Source organism: Homarus americanus, unplaced genomic scaffold, assembly GCF_018991925.1.
Source record: "Homarus americanus isolate GMGI-L3 unplaced genomic scaffold, GMGI_Hamer_2.0 scaffold40416, whole genome shotgun sequence".
Taxonomy (NCBI): Eukaryota; Metazoa; Arthropoda; class Malacostraca; order Decapoda; family Nephropidae; genus Homarus; species Homarus americanus.
In genome coordinates this window covers 228,144-245,282 of record NW_024722914.1, presented here as the reverse complement: position 1 = coordinate 245,282, position 17,139 = coordinate 228,144, and the positions used below count along the sequence as shown (strand labels likewise).

The 17,139-nt window shown below is 39.5% G+C and overlaps 1 protein-coding gene across 1 annotated transcript; it reads right to left on the bottom strand.

Annotated features, from left to right (window-relative positions):
• Positions 1–6,160: 6,160 nt before the first annotated feature.
• On the bottom strand, positions 6,161–16,145 carry LOC121863183 (corepressor interacting with RBPJ 1-like). The gene is made up of 4 exons (XM_042361664.1): positions 15,973–16,145; positions 12,723–12,970; positions 8,296–8,569; positions 6,161–7,691 (listed from the first exon to the last, which is right to left on the bottom strand). The coding sequence occupies exons 1-4, from the start codon at positions 16,042–16,044 to the stop codon at positions 6,639–6,641; spliced, it is 1,647 nt and encodes a 548-aa protein (XP_042217598.1). The 5' UTR covers positions 16,045–16,145; the 3' UTR covers positions 6,161–6,638.
• Positions 16,146–17,139: the final 994 nt, after the last annotated feature.

Genomic DNA, 17,139 nt, shown 5'->3' with positions numbered 1-17,139 from the left:
CTTACACCGAGAACACCGGCACAGGCAACAACATCGCCGAGATACTCAGCACAGTGGACAATAAACCAGCTTTGGTGGTCTTCCTCAACCTGGAGAAGGCCTTCGAACTAGCAAATTCACTGGCCATTATAACGACACTCGCTGAAAAGGGCGTCAAAGGAAGGATGCTGGGGTGGATCCAGAACTACCTCACACAGGCAGAAGCAAGAGTACGTTTTCAGGGAGCAACCTCAAGCTACAGGGTCCATGAAAACGGAACCCCACAAGGACGCATCCTTGGTCAAAGGAAGGCTATAGGTAGGAGGATAAATCACGGCGAAATTTAATTCCGAGATTATTATAAGGTATTGGCCGGTAGGGTTAAGACTGAGATAAGAAAACCAAAGAGGAATAATGAGCTGAGGATAGCAAGGGAGGCGAAGGCAAACCCCAAGGGATTCTATCAAATGTATCAAACTAAAACACGAGAAAAGATTGGTCCAATACAGTCAGATACCGGCGATCTAACTGATAACGACGGAGAAATGAGCAATACTGTAATCTGAATAAATATTTTTCAACAGTTTTCACCACCGAAAATTTAAACATGATACCCGAAGCACCGACTCTATTCAGAGATAGTGAAGAAAACAAATTAAGCGAGATAGTAGTGACTAGTAACAATGTTAGTAAGCAAATAGACAAACTAAAGCCTAATAAGTCACCTGGTCTCGATGAGATATTTGCCAGAGTATTAAAGGAATGTAAGGAAGCAATAATTTCAAACTCTATTCGAAATAACCTGGAGAAGCACAAGTTGATCAATGATTCCAAGCATGGCTTCACAAGCGTGTGTTCATGTCTAACTAATCTATTAACATTCTTTTCATCAGTTTTCGAATCGGTGGACGAGGGGCACAATTATGATGTGGTATATCACGACTTTAGCAAAGCCTTCGACAGAGTCCCCCACAAAAGACTAATAAGAAAGCTAGAGGCTCATGGCATTAAAGGTAATATTCTAAAATGGATTAGGGCGTGGTTACAGGACAGGAAACAGCGAGTGAGCATTAACGGCACTAAATTCCATTGGAGCAACGTCACTAGTGGAGTTCCCCAAGGCTCAGTACTTGGACCATTATTATTTATTATATACATAAACGACATAGATATCGGCATAGACAGCAACATAAGTAAATTTGCTGATGACACTAAAATAGAACGTGTAATTAAATCTGACGAGGACTCAGCAAAACTACAGGAAGATCTAAACAAATTTTTCAAATGGTCTGAAAAATGGCAGATGAAATTCAAAGTGGACAAATGTAAAGTACTCAGTATAGGAGATGTAAACAGGGAAACCAGATACTAGATGAACAACGATGTCATTGAGAAATCCGACTGCGAGAGAGATTTAGGAGTAATGATAAGTAGGAATCTTAAGCCAAGTAAACAATGTGTTTTTGCTCGAAACAAGGCTAATAAAGTAATTGGGTTCATACAAAGGAGTGTTAGTTACAAGACTAGCGAGGTCATCTTAAGACTATATATAGCGCTTGTGAGACCTCACTTGGATTACGCAGTTCAATTCTGGTCACCGTATTACAGAATGGATATAGAATCCTTGGAAAGCATTCAGAGGAGAATGACAAGACTAATCCCGGGCATTAGGAACCTTGCGTGTAGAGACAGGTTACAGCATCTTAATTTGCACTCCCTCGAGAGACGTAGAGCGAGGGGCGACATGATAGAGGTGAATAAGTGGAAGTCAGAGCTAAACAAAGGGGACATTACAAAGGTACTCAAACTACCAACCAGGAGCGAACTCGTAACAATGGTTTTAAATTAGACAAATTTAGATTTAGGCGCGAAATAGATAATCATCGGTTTGGAAACAGAGTAGTGGATGAATGGAACAAGTTACCAAATATTATCATAAACTCGAATACGCTGGATAGCTTCAAACATAGGTTGGATGCTTATATGAGCAACAGAGGTTGGGTGTAAATGAGACTGCCCAGTATGGGCCAATAGGCCCGCTGCAGTTTCCTCCATTCTTATGTTCTTATGTTATGTACTGATGAAAAATCTAGCCAGACTTCCTTTCAGACAAACAGCCAAGCTCCTCTGCTATGTAGACGACTTACAGCTCATAGTAAGAGGAGCAAACATACTATTCAACATGCAACATGCACTCCAACTTATAGAAGAAGAGTGCAACAGACTTGGAATCAAGATAAATCCAGCCAAGTCGAAAGCGATGGCCATCTGCACAGACACACCAGACATGATGCTCTCCATACAAAACATGTCGGTAGTCTGGACCAACACCCACCAGTGTCTTGGAATCTGGTTCGACCAGAAACTCACTTTCAAGCCACAACTCGAGTATCTCAGGCACAGGACGAAGAGCAGACACAACATAATGAGGTCGCTCACCAGCACAACCGCAGGAGCGAACATACACGTGCTCAAACCCTACTACACGGCCGCCCTCAGATCGCTGGTAGATTACAGTGCTCCAGCACTCATTGGACTGAGAGAAGACCAGATAGCTAAGCTAGAAGTTATACAAAATAATGCTCTCAGGACCATGCTCGGAGCACCCATGTGGACCAGAATTTGAAATGTGCAAATGGAAACTGAACTACTACCCCTGGCAGTACGAGTCAAGCAGGTGACAGCCGGACTCCTCGCCAAAATCTGTACATCAGATAAGCCCACAGCTGCCAAAACGCGAATCAGTTCCTCCCTCCACCTCGACCACAGAGCGCGAGGGGCCACCTGGTCGCATGAGGCAAGCGAGGTCATCGGGCACCTGCACGCAGAAACACTCGTCAAGAACAACCAAGACATACGAGACAGTGATTATGTAGTTCCACCACCCTGGAGCCCTCCACCAGCCACATTCAAAATCACCAAACTAGGTGATAGCAAAGCCAACCTCCAGAAGGAGGACCTCAAAAGAATAACTCAGGAAGCCATAGCCACCGAGACATCGGCTGATGCAACATCATACTTCACAGACGGCTCGGTGGACCCAAAACATCATAGATCCAGAGCGGCCTTCTACACCCAAGGTCAGACTCTCCTATGGAGACTTTCTAATGACTGCTCCACCCTACAAACAGAGTTGGTAGCAATCTCAAAGGCCCTACAACACGCTGCAACACAACACAACAAGTCCATCATAATTCACACGGACTCGAAAACGGCCATGCAGGCGCTGCAACACAGTCAACCAAGAGACAACGTCCACATCATAACCTCGATCCTCGCACAGCTACAGGACTTCCAAAGACAAAATCGCCCAGTCGTCATACACTGGATTCCCAGTCATGTAGGGATCGGGGGAAATGACATGGTAGACGGAGCAGCCAAAGCAGCCACACGTTCTATAAGCGTACACATTCAAGTTCCAGGAAGCGTGCAACAGATCAAGACCCACCTCAGAAAGACTACCAAGCTCCACATCCAAAAGAGCTTCCTTGACGCATTCAAAGCTGGTTCCCAATCAGCCAAATGGTACCTGGTGCCTACAAAAGGGGAACCACCATTCGCGGACAAGAAAACACCAAGACAAACCCAAGTTAGCCTTCATCGACTACGACTAGGGTACAAGTGCACCTGGCAGACGATCGGAAATGTCGTCAGGGAATGCACCTACTGTCAGGAGCCAGCGGTCAACCCACTGGAACACTATCTCCTCGACTGTGAAGTCACACAAGGTCTCCGAAAAAGAATTCGAAACTTCCAAGAACACACAACACCAGCGGCCACTCTAACCCAAAAGGCCCAAACAAACCACATTCACCACCTTCTCCGGGTTATCACACAATACCCACCACCCAGATAGCTTAGGAAATATCCTCCCCCAGAAAGTGCGGACCCAAGTTCGGGGGGCGCGCCACTCCGAAACTGACCACGTCCAAGAGTGGGAATTGGTGGTAAGTGTTCACTGATCGAGGGTCCGCTCACACTTGCAAACCTGCAGTATCCTTCCATATCTGCAGATAGGACAACTTCCATCTCCAATCCCAAATCCAGTCTGGCTACTCCAGGAGCTCCAGATGGAACCACCAAACGGGCCACCTACAGGCAAAGGCCCGTGTCGGACTATGGTCCGACAATCTCAACAACAACACAACAACCATGAAGGTCAAACAACACCAAGCTCTTAAGCAGAGAAGACCCCTTCTAAAGAAGCTCCTCCACAGCAACTCCTCTACTACGCAGCAACTTCCCAGCACCTGACAGCTCTGTACATATAATATATATTTATATAAAACGCCATTGTGAGTTTCCTTTCTCACCTCCATCCTTAGTGCGAGACCTCCTTCATGTACATATGTATGTGAACCTAACAGAGAAATTAGACAAACACAAAGAGAAAATAGACAACTGACCACATACACTACGCTACAATTGGTGACCCACGGAGTGACGCACTCACACAAGGATGGATGAGAAATGGATCTCTCTTCCAGTCTTCAACCACAAAATTGAGGACTGGATAATTTATGTGGAGTCAGTTCTCACCGGCTCAACAGCTAAAGATGAGCAAAAGTATGTCGCCCTGGTCTGTTCCTTGCCCACAGAAGTCGCTATGCAAGTCTCAGAAGTGATCACCAACTCTCCAGCTGATATCAAATTCGCAGCTCTACGAGATGCTCTAAAGAAACGATACCAGCGGCCTGGTGCCAGTCTCCTGCCAAACCTATCATACTTAAATCAATCGCTATATTCCAAGGATTCCAGCAATGTAAGTTATATTAGCTAAGTCAAGTCTGTGATATTTTATAAGAGAAGAACTTTAAGCTTAAAACCACCTTCATCCCATTAATCCTCATCACTCACCGGCACCTGCCTCCCCTGCAGGCTGGGACGAGGGGGGCAGGGGTGTTAGCAGCCAGGACGGGTGCTTAGTCGGGATTATAAAAGACAGGGAGTTTAAGTTCTTCACTTTTAAAATATCACCGCTAAATCGAGAGTTTGTTATATCGATTCCATTAAATCAAGAGTATACTGTACTGTATTTATTAAGTTTTTCTTAATGTTTGTCAAATTTTGTATACAATACAAATAAATCCATAATGTTATGGAGCATTAGACTAAGTGTCGCTAAGGAAAATACTGATCCTGTCAATTATCAACCTTGTATTTAATGGATATTTCTAACATCAGTGCAGCACGGCCCTGTTGTCAGATGAGAAGGGGTCACTCTGTAGTGAATACCATGTTGCAACTTAAATTCATGCAGCCATTCATCTGTAAAATTACAAGACTTACTAATTCTGATTCATGAGAAATTGTTTACCTACAATAAGACTTAGAAGTAAACTGATGCTGTATACCTTGACATACTAAATTTATTTAATGCGGTGCAATTCCTTTTATCCAAATTCCTCAGGGCCAATGATGGTTCGGATACCAGGATGTGCCTACAAGAACATGCAATAATTAAGGTTAAAACAAAATTAGGTTTAGCAACAGCTTGACTTACTGGGAAGGGAAAAAATTGGGGATAAGGTGTTTTGTGAGTTAGCATGTTGCTATTGATACATTACAATACTGTAGTACTCTTATGTGGCTTAAAAATAAAGAAAACATGATATAAAACTATAAAATAAAAAAATGAAGAGCATGGATGTATAAAGTGAACGTATGCAAAGACTCGTGGAGGAAGCGGGCTGTAATTGTGTACTGACTTGCCACCCACCCAAGTCCCTACTCTGATGTGACGTCACGCCATACACTCACACACACACGTCTTGGAGCCAGCTGGGTGTCATGTCACCCAGAGGATGGTTTGAGTGTGGAAGGAGCCAACACCTTCCACCCACTAAAAAGCCCGATACCCTTGTAATAAAAGCAGTTACAGTGCCAGTGGAGGCAGACATGTGAACAAATGACTTTGGCTGCAATCAAATTGTTGGACTAAATTAGAATTTTTACCAAACAGAACCACAGGGGACAAAGTTTGGATACCTGGAAGATTCAGATACAGTAGTTAGAATTTGGTTAAAAGGAACTGAACTGTACCCCTGTACTGTGTAACTATATTTCTATTAACATACAAAACTGCTTTAATAGAGTTGTACATCTTTATCTATGTATATTACAGGAAGACTCACCAAGGCTTGATAAAAACTTCCTCTACCCGGGAAAAAAGAAATGCAGATTAAGGAAATAAAATTTAATGATTGTGGGCCAGGAACAAAAGTTTGACACAAAACATTCAAAATTATTCTAAAATTGTAATCAATATATTGAAGGTAATATCAAAATACTATACACTAGTATAACTGTAATGACAACCACTTTATTTCTTAAAGGATTTTTCATTTTGTCAAGATTCTTGTTTTCATAATGTACAGATTTTCCCTGATCATATTGATACCACAAGACTGTAATGTAAAACTGTGTGTGAATACTGTAGACACATGGAGTCTAAATTTTATATTCTAACTAACAAAAATTCGAAATAAATCTACTCACCTGAGATTAGCCCCCAGTTATTTCACCTGATGATTAACCATATTAATGCTCACCTGACCTAAAACCTAACCCCAAGGGTGTTTAATTACCAGATGAAATAACCAACGGGGTTAATCTTCAGGCGAGTCTAAATCTATCCTCGACTTATTACATCATTATATTTACCTGTTTCTATCTCTACTGTGTTCCTGTTTTACTCTGTACCTGTCTGAATCAGTTTTTTTTTTGTCCTTCTCTCTCTTTTCTCTTGACCAATCCTTTTCGATGCTTTTCTGCCTATTATCTCTGCTTCTGTCTCTACTACTCTGCCTTTTGTCCCTCTTAATATCTCTGCTTCTCTCTCTATCATTTCTGTTTCTATCTCTGCTCCTCTGCTGATTATCTCTGTCTCTACTTCTCTCTCTCTCTCTCAATTTTTCTTTTCCTCCTTTCTCCTCTGCATCTTTATAATGGCTTCTTCCTTTCTTGCTTTCACTTTGCTCTCTGCCATTTATTTGATCTGGGCTTCTTTTATCTGTATACCAGTCTGCCTTTTTCCTATTTTCTGAATTACTCTCTTTGCTCTCATTCTTACTCCAGAAATCCCACGCTCTTTCCCTTTTTCCTGTGTTCTCTATACTTTCAAATTTCTTCTTGTTCTCGTGGTTCATTTGTTGCCCACAGCTTCCTTTCCCTGTCTCTCGTTCACTCACTTTATGATTCCCCCGCTCGTATCTTTTTTCTTGTTTGTCACGATGTTTGGTGATGTCTTCCTCATCACCGGAAAACTTTTCATGCTTGAATTTCACATGACTGGTGTTACTGAAAGGGTTATCACACCCAATAAAGTCAACTTTTAAGCCCTTTGTTATTTCTCTCAAGAGGGCCTGGGTGTCAGGTTTCTCCTCAGCAGACTCTCTTCTTTTTTTCCTCTTCTTTTCCTTGTCATCTTCAGATTCTGAATCTGAGCTGCCGTAACTATATTTCATCTTCCTTTTGCTTTCTTGCTTTTTTTTCTTCCTCTTCTTTTTCTCTTTTTCAGATTCTGAGTCAGAAGAATCATCACTGGATGAAGTTTCTAAATTTTTCTTCTTTTTGGCTTTCTTAGATTTCTTACCCCTTTTCTTTTTGTCTAGTTTCTCAAGTTTTCTCAGAAGCTTCTTTTTCTCCTTAGTTGTTAATGATTTTAAAAGTGTATATTCATCCATGCTCTCTTCATCACTGGATAACAACCGCTGAAAATAATTGAGGGAAGAATTAACTATAACTCTGCACTGTTCTATTCACTTACAGAAGGAACACCATCATTAGGGAGCACGTGTTATAGCAATTACTGTGCGCAAATGAAAGGAAATAGTGTACTGCTCTTCAATCTGTATACACTATAGAGGAAGGTAAGGATGAAAGAGTAAAGGTATTTTGTTATACAAGGTATTATGTTAATTTGACAAAGTTCTATAATAAAACATAGCATTCTGGATTAAGTACACATGACGTAGGTTGCTGTGGTGTAATTCATTAATTAACTGTGGTGAAGCAGTGTAATTTATGTACACTGCTATAATACACATTGTTAAAGCTTCCCTGTCTTGATGGTCCAACATTGGACCATCAAGATACAACCTTGAGTTGCTTCACTGATTCAATCTCAGGTGACTTGAACTCACACTGTGGCTGTTGGTGGAAGGGACTTTTGTGCATGATAGTACATTATATTAATCATTGGTGAAAAACCTGAAATTACAATTCAAATCTGAAATGTTAGCAGACAGATGAACTGTGCATTACTCTTAGAGGCTCCACTTTTCATGGGTGTTTAAAAAAATTAATTAATCTTACCTGATTTCTAGCAAGAGGGTTCTGTAAATGCCCATAGATTCCAGAAGTCATGGCTGCAAAGTTTTTAAGACGTAAACCATCATCTATCATTCCTGCAGCCAATTCCTTGTGATCCACATTGCCAGAATCATCAGTGGGCTCCAGCACTCGGCCATAAAGCGGACACTCCTTATCAGTGTTGATGTGACCCCAAGCTTTGCACTTAATGCATCTCACATTACGCACCGCAATTCCGAATGGTTGATCGCGGATTGTATCATCATCCTTGCAGTAGCTGAAAAGAAGTAAAGTACTACACGTTAATAAACAATTTACAAATATTGTACAGTACAGTACTCTGTTGAAGACAATGAAAAATAATACAGTGATATCCCCGTTAGCAGAGACAATTGGTGCAGAGCACTTCCGGGGATGAGAGATTTCCGGGTACCGGTAACCAGACGACTTTCTCAAACTAGGAAAAATCCCCCATTCTCGGAAATATTTCCGGTTATAGGAAAAGCTTTCCAAGTGTCTAAACTATGCATCTTGCACAGACAAACACTAGTCCACATCCTCATAATGTTTCTGTGTGCTGGGGCATTTTCAAAAGAGTCTAAACTAAAAATCTAAAAATCTATATGATATGGTCATGAATGAAGCTGTGTGTTACAGCAAAGACTGGTATTTTCCACTCCCTTTTTGCTGTGGGGGATTAGTGGAACTCATGTAACTGACCAGACCTGACACAATGTCAGGTGGAGGTAGGGTGTGGTATCGGTGGTCTCATATTACTGATCTGATACAATGTCAAGTCACCCACTGTTGGGTGAGGGATTAGTTGGTCTCAGGACCTGAAGATGTCTTGAATAAACATGAAAGCTAAAATACAGTATTTTCTATACTTACACTTATCACATTGTATCCCTTCAACATTACACTACATAAGATTTTAAAATGTGGAGTGAGAAAGCTGAAAGGTGTGGGTGATTAGAGAGTTGGAGTGGAAAAGAGCAGTAACATGCACCAGTGTTGCCAAGCTCCTCCACAGCTGATCTTTTAATTCACCACCAAGTAGTTAACGACCCATAAATTTATGTCATACAATATGGGGGTGTTTGGGTGTGATGTTGTGGTATTAATTAATAAATAAGCAATATTGCATCGTGAATGACAATCGTTTGAAGAATAGCAGAGTAATACAATTGTCACTACTATTCATCAAACTACTGCACTGTCATTAACAATACAATATTGTTTATTATTCATTAATCAATACCCCAACACCACATCATACATAAAATCTTTCGTGTGAGACATTGCGAGTTGGAGGGAGGCGGGAGGTGCTGGCAGGGAGGAGGCGATACACTCACCTCCAACACTTATTATTACTGGTATATATTCTCGTATGATCATCCTCTTATATTAAACACATTAGAAAAAATACCATGTATAATAATTAATTTGACATCAAAATTACATGACAAGTACAATAATAAGGCAATTTTTTCACCCAGACTCTCTACTGGGAGGATGGTTGGTGGCGGGTAAGCTTAGCCATTGCCAAATTGACCATTTTTTTTATTTAATCATTACAGTACTGATACATTATAAAAAGTATTGTACTGTATTATATATGGAGGGTACAGGTATTAATAAGCACAGCATATTACAGTAAACATATCTATATTAGTACAGGTTCTCCCCGACTCACGAACTACCCGACCTACGACCACCCGCACTTCCGACCTGCTCAGTCGGTAACGACCATCCATACGTACGACCGCCCAGACGGGACCAAAATTTTTTTCAAATGACGCGTGCATTTTCTATACCGAAACATTTCCGTCCAGTACGAGAGCGTCGCGTGGCTTGGGTCACCGCGTGGGTACAGCACCCACGCAGTAGAGCGCTTAGTTGGTGTTTCACTGTCGTTGTATCCGCAACTGATCGCGCTGTGTACTGACATTATTTTCGTATTTAATTGACTTTAGAATGACTGGAAAGCATACAAGTGTGAGTGCTGGTGGTGCTCAGAAAAAAAGGAGACAGTCAATTACTTTTGAGACGAAAATGAAGATAATAATGCAGTATGAAAATGGAAAAACTGTAGCAACAATTTCACGCGACCTAGGCTTCTCGCACTCGACCATATCCACTATTCTGAAGGACAAGGAACGTATTCGTGAGGTAGTGAAAGGATCAGCACCTATAAAGGGAACTATAATAACGAAGAAAAGACAAGGTCCTATTCACAAGATGGAAAAATTACTGGTGATATGGATGGAAGACCAGATACAAAAGCATGTACCCTTAAGCCTTCTAACCTTACAGGCTAAGGCAAGAAGCCTGTTCGAAAGCCTGAAGGAGCAGGCAGGAGATGAGTGCGACCAAACCTTCACAGCAAGTCATGGATGGTTCCAGAGGTTTAAGAACCACTACAGTTTACATAATGTTAAGGTGAGTGGAGAGTAGTAGGTAGTAGGCAGCTATTAAACAGAGAGGTACTACCGCCTGGGAAGATATTGGAAGCATAATGTGTTGTCTAATGGTAGACCCTGCTGCCATATGGCATCACAAATATTGTGACCAAGTCCCAGGTTGCTGATCTGACTTTCTGCCTCATTTACACACAATTGCAGGGTCTCAATTATTTCTCTTACTATTGACAACACATCAAACATATATTGTTTCTCACTCTTGGTCTTGTTTTAATTTTTTGTATTTCTTTATGGTTGTTTATTATTATTATTATTATTATTATTATTATTATTATTATTATTATTATTATTATTATTATTATTATTATTATTAGTGTTGTGGTTATTATTATTATTATATTATTTTATTTTTAATTTTGTATTTATTATAAATTTTATTTATTATGAGCTAATTATTATTATTATTATTATTATTATTATTATTATTATTATTAGTGTTGTGGTTATTATTATTATTATATTATTTTATTTTTAATTTTGTATTTATTATAAATTTTATTTATTATGAGCTAATTATTATTATTATTATTATTATTATTATTACATTTCGCCCCCCAGGCCCTGACGTAGGTCAATGACCTGTGCTTGGGTGGGCTAATCCCGTAGAAAAAAAAATCTAGTGCTGATGTTGTTGCTGCCGAAGCTTTTAAGGAGGAGCTACTAGATCGTGTCATCGTGGAGGGAAATTATTTGCCGGAGCAAATATTCAATGTGGATGAAACTGGATTAATAATAATAATAATAATAATAATTAACGGTTTATTGAAAAAATTCTGCAGCCCGAAGGCGCATGCCTGAACGGAGATACATCCGTGGGGGGGTCGTGGTCACTTTTACCCCCAATAGACCCTTCTCCTCCGGCTGGGAGGTGGGGAGATTAACGCATACAGTACTTAAGGTCAAAGCAGGTTGTGACATCACTAGTGTATAATGAGTCTTCATATGCCCTGGTTTATTCATTGATCAGTTGTCTGAGTGCACAAGTAGCCCTGTCGTGGCCATCATGTATCAATTAAATTTATAGTAGAAATTATAATATAAAATGTTATAAGACAATGGTTTAGTAGTGCTGTTAATGTGTGTGCTGAGTAAGTGTCTTGGCGCGCAAGCACGCACGCACGCATGCACACACACACACGCACGCATGCACACACACACACGCACGCATGCACACACACACACACACACGCATGCACATGCACACACACACACACACACGCACATGCACACACACACACATACATATGACAATAACAATTATATAAATTTGGGTTAATACATTTAGTTTATATAATCTAATCACCCTACAGTAATCTTCCATAAGCTGTGAGGTGCCTTGTGCTGTTCACCTGAGGGGAAATTCCTTAGTAGGCTCACCTTGAGATTGTAGGGTTAACCCAGCATCTCCTTCAGAGACACCTCCCCTCACAGGCCCAGTCCTCAGGACCTTAGTAAACACCTGATTCTCACAAGAATTGGACAGGTGACTTAACTCAGCCCAGCTGAGCCCTGTCCTTAACTAACACTCACAGCTCACAGTGTTAATTACGATGCTTTCACTCATAGCCTGTGACCTTTTTAGTTTATCAATAAATGGAGAAAAGACCATTTGGGTTTGTAACTTAACCCCTTAACTTATTTATATATAAGCCAAGTTAAAAGGGAGCTCTACCCAACACACACACACACATCGCCTAGAGAATGGTTTGAGCATGGAAGGAGATAATTTTTGTACATAAAATATGTGCTGCAGGAATACCTCACTATTCACAATCCTGTTTATCCAAAATTGACATTCTAATACAGAAACATCCCTATTGGCACCTATGATGGCAACTTATACTGTACAATTTATGGTTCACCTTTCATAAGATGGCCCTTATTTCTGGAGTTTTTTTTAGTTCCAAAAGTTGTCTTACACACCAGTATACTGTATATGGTACCTACCTCTCTCTTGGTGCATTGAATTTGCGCTGCCATTCAAATTTATATTCCGGTTCTCCATCTTCCTTTTCCCTCTCCTTCTTAACCCCGGCAGGAGCTTCATACATAAAGTTCAGTGATAACTTTTCTTTGTTCTCCCCTTTTGCCAGGAGGGCTTTATTGTTATACAGTTCCTGCTCTTTCTCATACTGGATGCGAAGTTCATCTTGCTTCTTGCGCTCTGCATCAGCCTTCTGCTCAGCTATCCACACCTGTTAAAGTAATAAGACAGGTGTATTAAAATATTATATGTTCACAGAAAACTGAAACATACAGTACAGTATTGTAAATATAATATACACCTCTATCTGAATTTCATTATTGTACACATGTAAGGTTATTTGACCCCTGAGGTATGTTTCATTTCACAACAAAAAGTTTTATTTTAAGAGTTTTGGATCTGCAAACATGTTTCCAGCAACATATAAGCTAAATAGCAATCTGTGATGACTGCATTCAAGCAAATTTACCATTTTCTTTTACTTTAAGCCCTGGTGATGGAGAGAGTTTTTAAACATGCCTGAGATAAACAATTTGGTAATAATATTAACATTTAATTTGCTTTTGCATTAAAAAAACAAAAAACAAGCCAATGGTTCTGTAGTTCCTCACACGTAAAGAAAATTAAATTGCCCGTACAAAGTTTAACCAAAATATTTATATAGCTTCTGATATCCATAGAACTACCGGTGTGCATAATGAAACCATTCCCCTATTGTCATATACTATACAATACTGTATACAGCACACACAGCAGGAAGCCATTGACATAACAACAGTACAGGTGTATTAGCCTCTGTCACATTAATATTACTATATAAATATGGGCTAAAGACATATATTCATTATATACATTCTATCATCCAGACTATTGAGCATACAGCTACATAAGTATTTGTTCTGTCACACCTCCTAGGGTGGACAGCCCATAAATCTACGGACTCAACCCTCAGTGTGTTGGTAGGCTGTTTAGATAATGTCCGAGTTGAAGGGTGGGTTATTCTCCAACCACCAGGCACCAGACTCAAAGAGAGTACAGCCCAGTTCCCACAGTTCACAGCCCGACATGATACCCTAAAGTCGTGTCGTGAGATCAGCTCTCCAGGCTGTACCTCTCTCTAATTATATCAGCTAATTACAAGCTAATAGCTAATGCTCAATAGTCTGACAATACCAAATAATTGTACAGACATGACTACCCAATATAACTAGAAAATCACCACATGAGTTTACATTAAACCAAGGAACAATGAGTGAAGAGAACAGTACCTGTGTGTCTAGTGTAACTTACAAGCTAAGATAATTACAAGTACAACCCAGGACAGCTGTGACGATTTCAACTATCAACCAATCTACGACTGTATCAAAGGTGACACGCTGTGAGATTACCTAATATCTCACTCAGCTGCATCAAAGGTACCAGCGACTAACCTACACTCGTTCAGGCAAGTGTTAACAAGTGAGATACCGGTAGTTCGATATCATACCAGAGCTAAAACACAGGGGGTCCCCAGGTTACGAACGGGTTCCATTCCTGAAGACGTTCTTAAATCGGATTTGTATACTGTATATGATGTCCTTATAAACAAAAGACTAAGATTAAGTAATAAAAAAAAGTGTACTGTATATGGACTGAAAAATCACTATCCATATTAAAAGTAACTTTTTTCATCATAATAAATAAATATTTTTTATACTTCCAAGTTTGTTATAACTGTGACTCACCTCATACTGATTAGCAAGTCAGCCATACAGAGGAAGTCAATTTGTAAGTAGATCCCCGTTGTCTTGCAGTACAGCACCAAGGAACCATCTTGAGAAACAATGTCTCACCTCTCCTTTAAGAATGTAAACCATCCAAAAATTTGTCTTTCTAATTAAAGTTCTGTCAATATTTATCCAATCATTAAAATTCGAAGATATTAACACTTACTGCTGTGCCCTCTTTGTTTACAAATCTATCAATCACTTGCTTGACAATTATTTCCAATTCTGGAATAATCAGAGATACAACTTAAGGCACCCAGAGCTACTGAGACCACCCCCCATGCACTCCACTCAGTTCCAGACCTCCATAAAATATCACCGTGTGAAGGTGTGGAACAACTTACCCCCACCCATCCCAGCAAAGACTACGCTCCCTTCCTTTAAATCATCTCTTAAAAAATATCTATTGTCTAAGTATTAATATTTCTTGTAACACCTACTATATTTATGGTACCTGTTTTTATTGTACCATCAAAACCGTTTTATCGGAAATTATGATGCAAATAGATAGAAATTACCATTGCAATAAACATATTTGCCAAATACGTAGACATAATCCTGACAGCTCTGTCCTTTTTTTCAATCTTAATACTGTACAACCCAAGTTGTACTGCTCCCCCATTATATTTATGGTATGATTTTCAATTCCACTGTAATTTATGTATATATTTATAATATAATAAAAAAATAGTATGTGAAGGTGTTGTTTTCGGTAATCAGATGAGGAATCCATAAACTTGAAAGGTATTCATAACATTTTTACAAGAAATGACAAGTTAGGTAAGGTTTTCCAAGATTTGCTTCGTGTTCTTTTTCAGTATTTTATCCAACATTTCCCTCAACTACAAAGACCTGTATACTTTGAACTATTAATATTGTGGGTAATTCTATCGGTTGAAATCCTCGAAAAATATAAATTTCCGACAGAAACGATATAGAAAAGATTATTTTTAGTTCTTTTTCTTTCTCTATATAAGACTCAAAGTAGGTGTTGGCATCTTCAAAATATTAACCTGACCACGTAAATAACATCTCTAAAAATGTTGGTAAAATTCTACGTATAATTCTTCGGGTGATAATCATTTTTGCTTTTATTTGGTTTAGCACGTCTTCAAATCACATAGAAGCAATTACTTTTAGGCAATTTCTACTTCATATATACATTCCTTAACCCTTGAAGCCTCTTGGAAACATGTTTCAGAAAAATCGCCCAAGTGAGGAATGCCTAAGAAATTAGATCAATAAATCTCCACCTGCCATTTCTTGTCCCACATCAATATACACCAGAAATCAAATATCTCGTGAAAAAATTCGATGGTATGGTAAAACGAATAATTACCATCGTTTCCTCCCCATAACTATACTAATAATCATTGAGCAGTACTGGTGGAGGCACTAACAGCAGCACCTGAGGTAAGGTAGTCACTGTCAACACACACACACTCACCCGTTTTAAATTATCTCTAGACGCTGGGTGGAAGAATTTCTTGCACATGTAGTTATTGAATCCTTTACCCATGGTAGTGGCGGCAATCTGTCAGCCACTGAGCCCTAACTTAACAACACCTCCAGACAGTCGACACTATCAGTCCATCACCCACCACGTCTTGTTTACCTGATGTCACCAATGTTAAGATTCTACCACGTACAAGGTCGTACTATCATTATTTTGTTCATGTATTATAAACTACCTAAATGTATCATAATCTAATTATACCTATCCAATATATTTATGATAGTTTACATAGTTTATATATAATTCGGATCGTCTACTTCAATAACGGAAAAACAGATGAATGACTGAGCGCTATTTTCGTGGTAGATATCTAACACTACACAACTTTCAGAGTGACTGTAACGTTCTTATAAGGATATGACGTAAGAAATTAATAAGTAAAATGCAAAGACGTAAATGAGAATTCTGAAAGTGGTAGTCTGCTGTACACACAAGTTGACCGTTTAGGGAGTACTTTTACTTACTTTTATCCTCTTTACCACTGATCGGCTCGTTAGCCCCTTGGGTGATCGGTCACGTCTCTCGCACTGTTGGCAAGTACTGGGCATGTACTGGCTCCTGAATGTACCTGAACCTGTTCCAGTGTTGGTCAAGTCTGGTCTTGAAAGAGCTCACACTCGGTGCCTTCACAACACTCTCTGGCAGATTGTTCCAAGAGTTCACAACTCTCACCCCGTAAAAGTTACCCCTCACAGTTTTCTAGATTTTTTTTTTTCGGGGATTAGCCCACCCACAGGTCACTGACCCATCATCGATGCCTGGGGGAATGTAATAATAATAATAATAATAATAATAATAACACTGATAATAATAGTAATAACACTGATAATAATAGTAATAATAATAATAATAAAGATTCTACAGAACCATAAAGAAATACGAAAATGAAAAAAATATCAATAGTGAGAAACAATATACAGAATGTATGTTGTGTTGTCAAAGTAAGAGAAACAATTGTGACTGCAATTGTGTGTAAAAGAGGCAGAAAGTCAGATCAGCAACCTGGGACTTGGCGTCATCAGCAAATATTTGTATGGAGGAATGTACAGCATCTGGCATGTCATAATAACTTAAAGTGAATACATATTGGCAATCGAG

What these genes read in the sequence shown, in the direction of transcription:
- LOC121863183 (XM_042361664.1), bottom strand. Translation starts at nt 16,044, where the DNA reads ATGGGTAAAGGATTCAATAACTACATGTGCAAGAAATTCTTCCACCCA. An exon ending in CTAGAGATAATTTAAAACGG is followed by an intron (nt 12,971 to 15,972) that starts GTGAGTGTGTGT and finishes TTACTTTAACAG; the next exon opens with GTGTGGATAGCTGAGCAGAA. An exon ending in TTCAATGCACCAAGAGAGAG is followed by an intron (nt 8,570 to 12,722) that starts GTAGGTACCATA and finishes ACTTCTTTTCAG; the next exon opens with CTACTGCAAGGATGATGATA.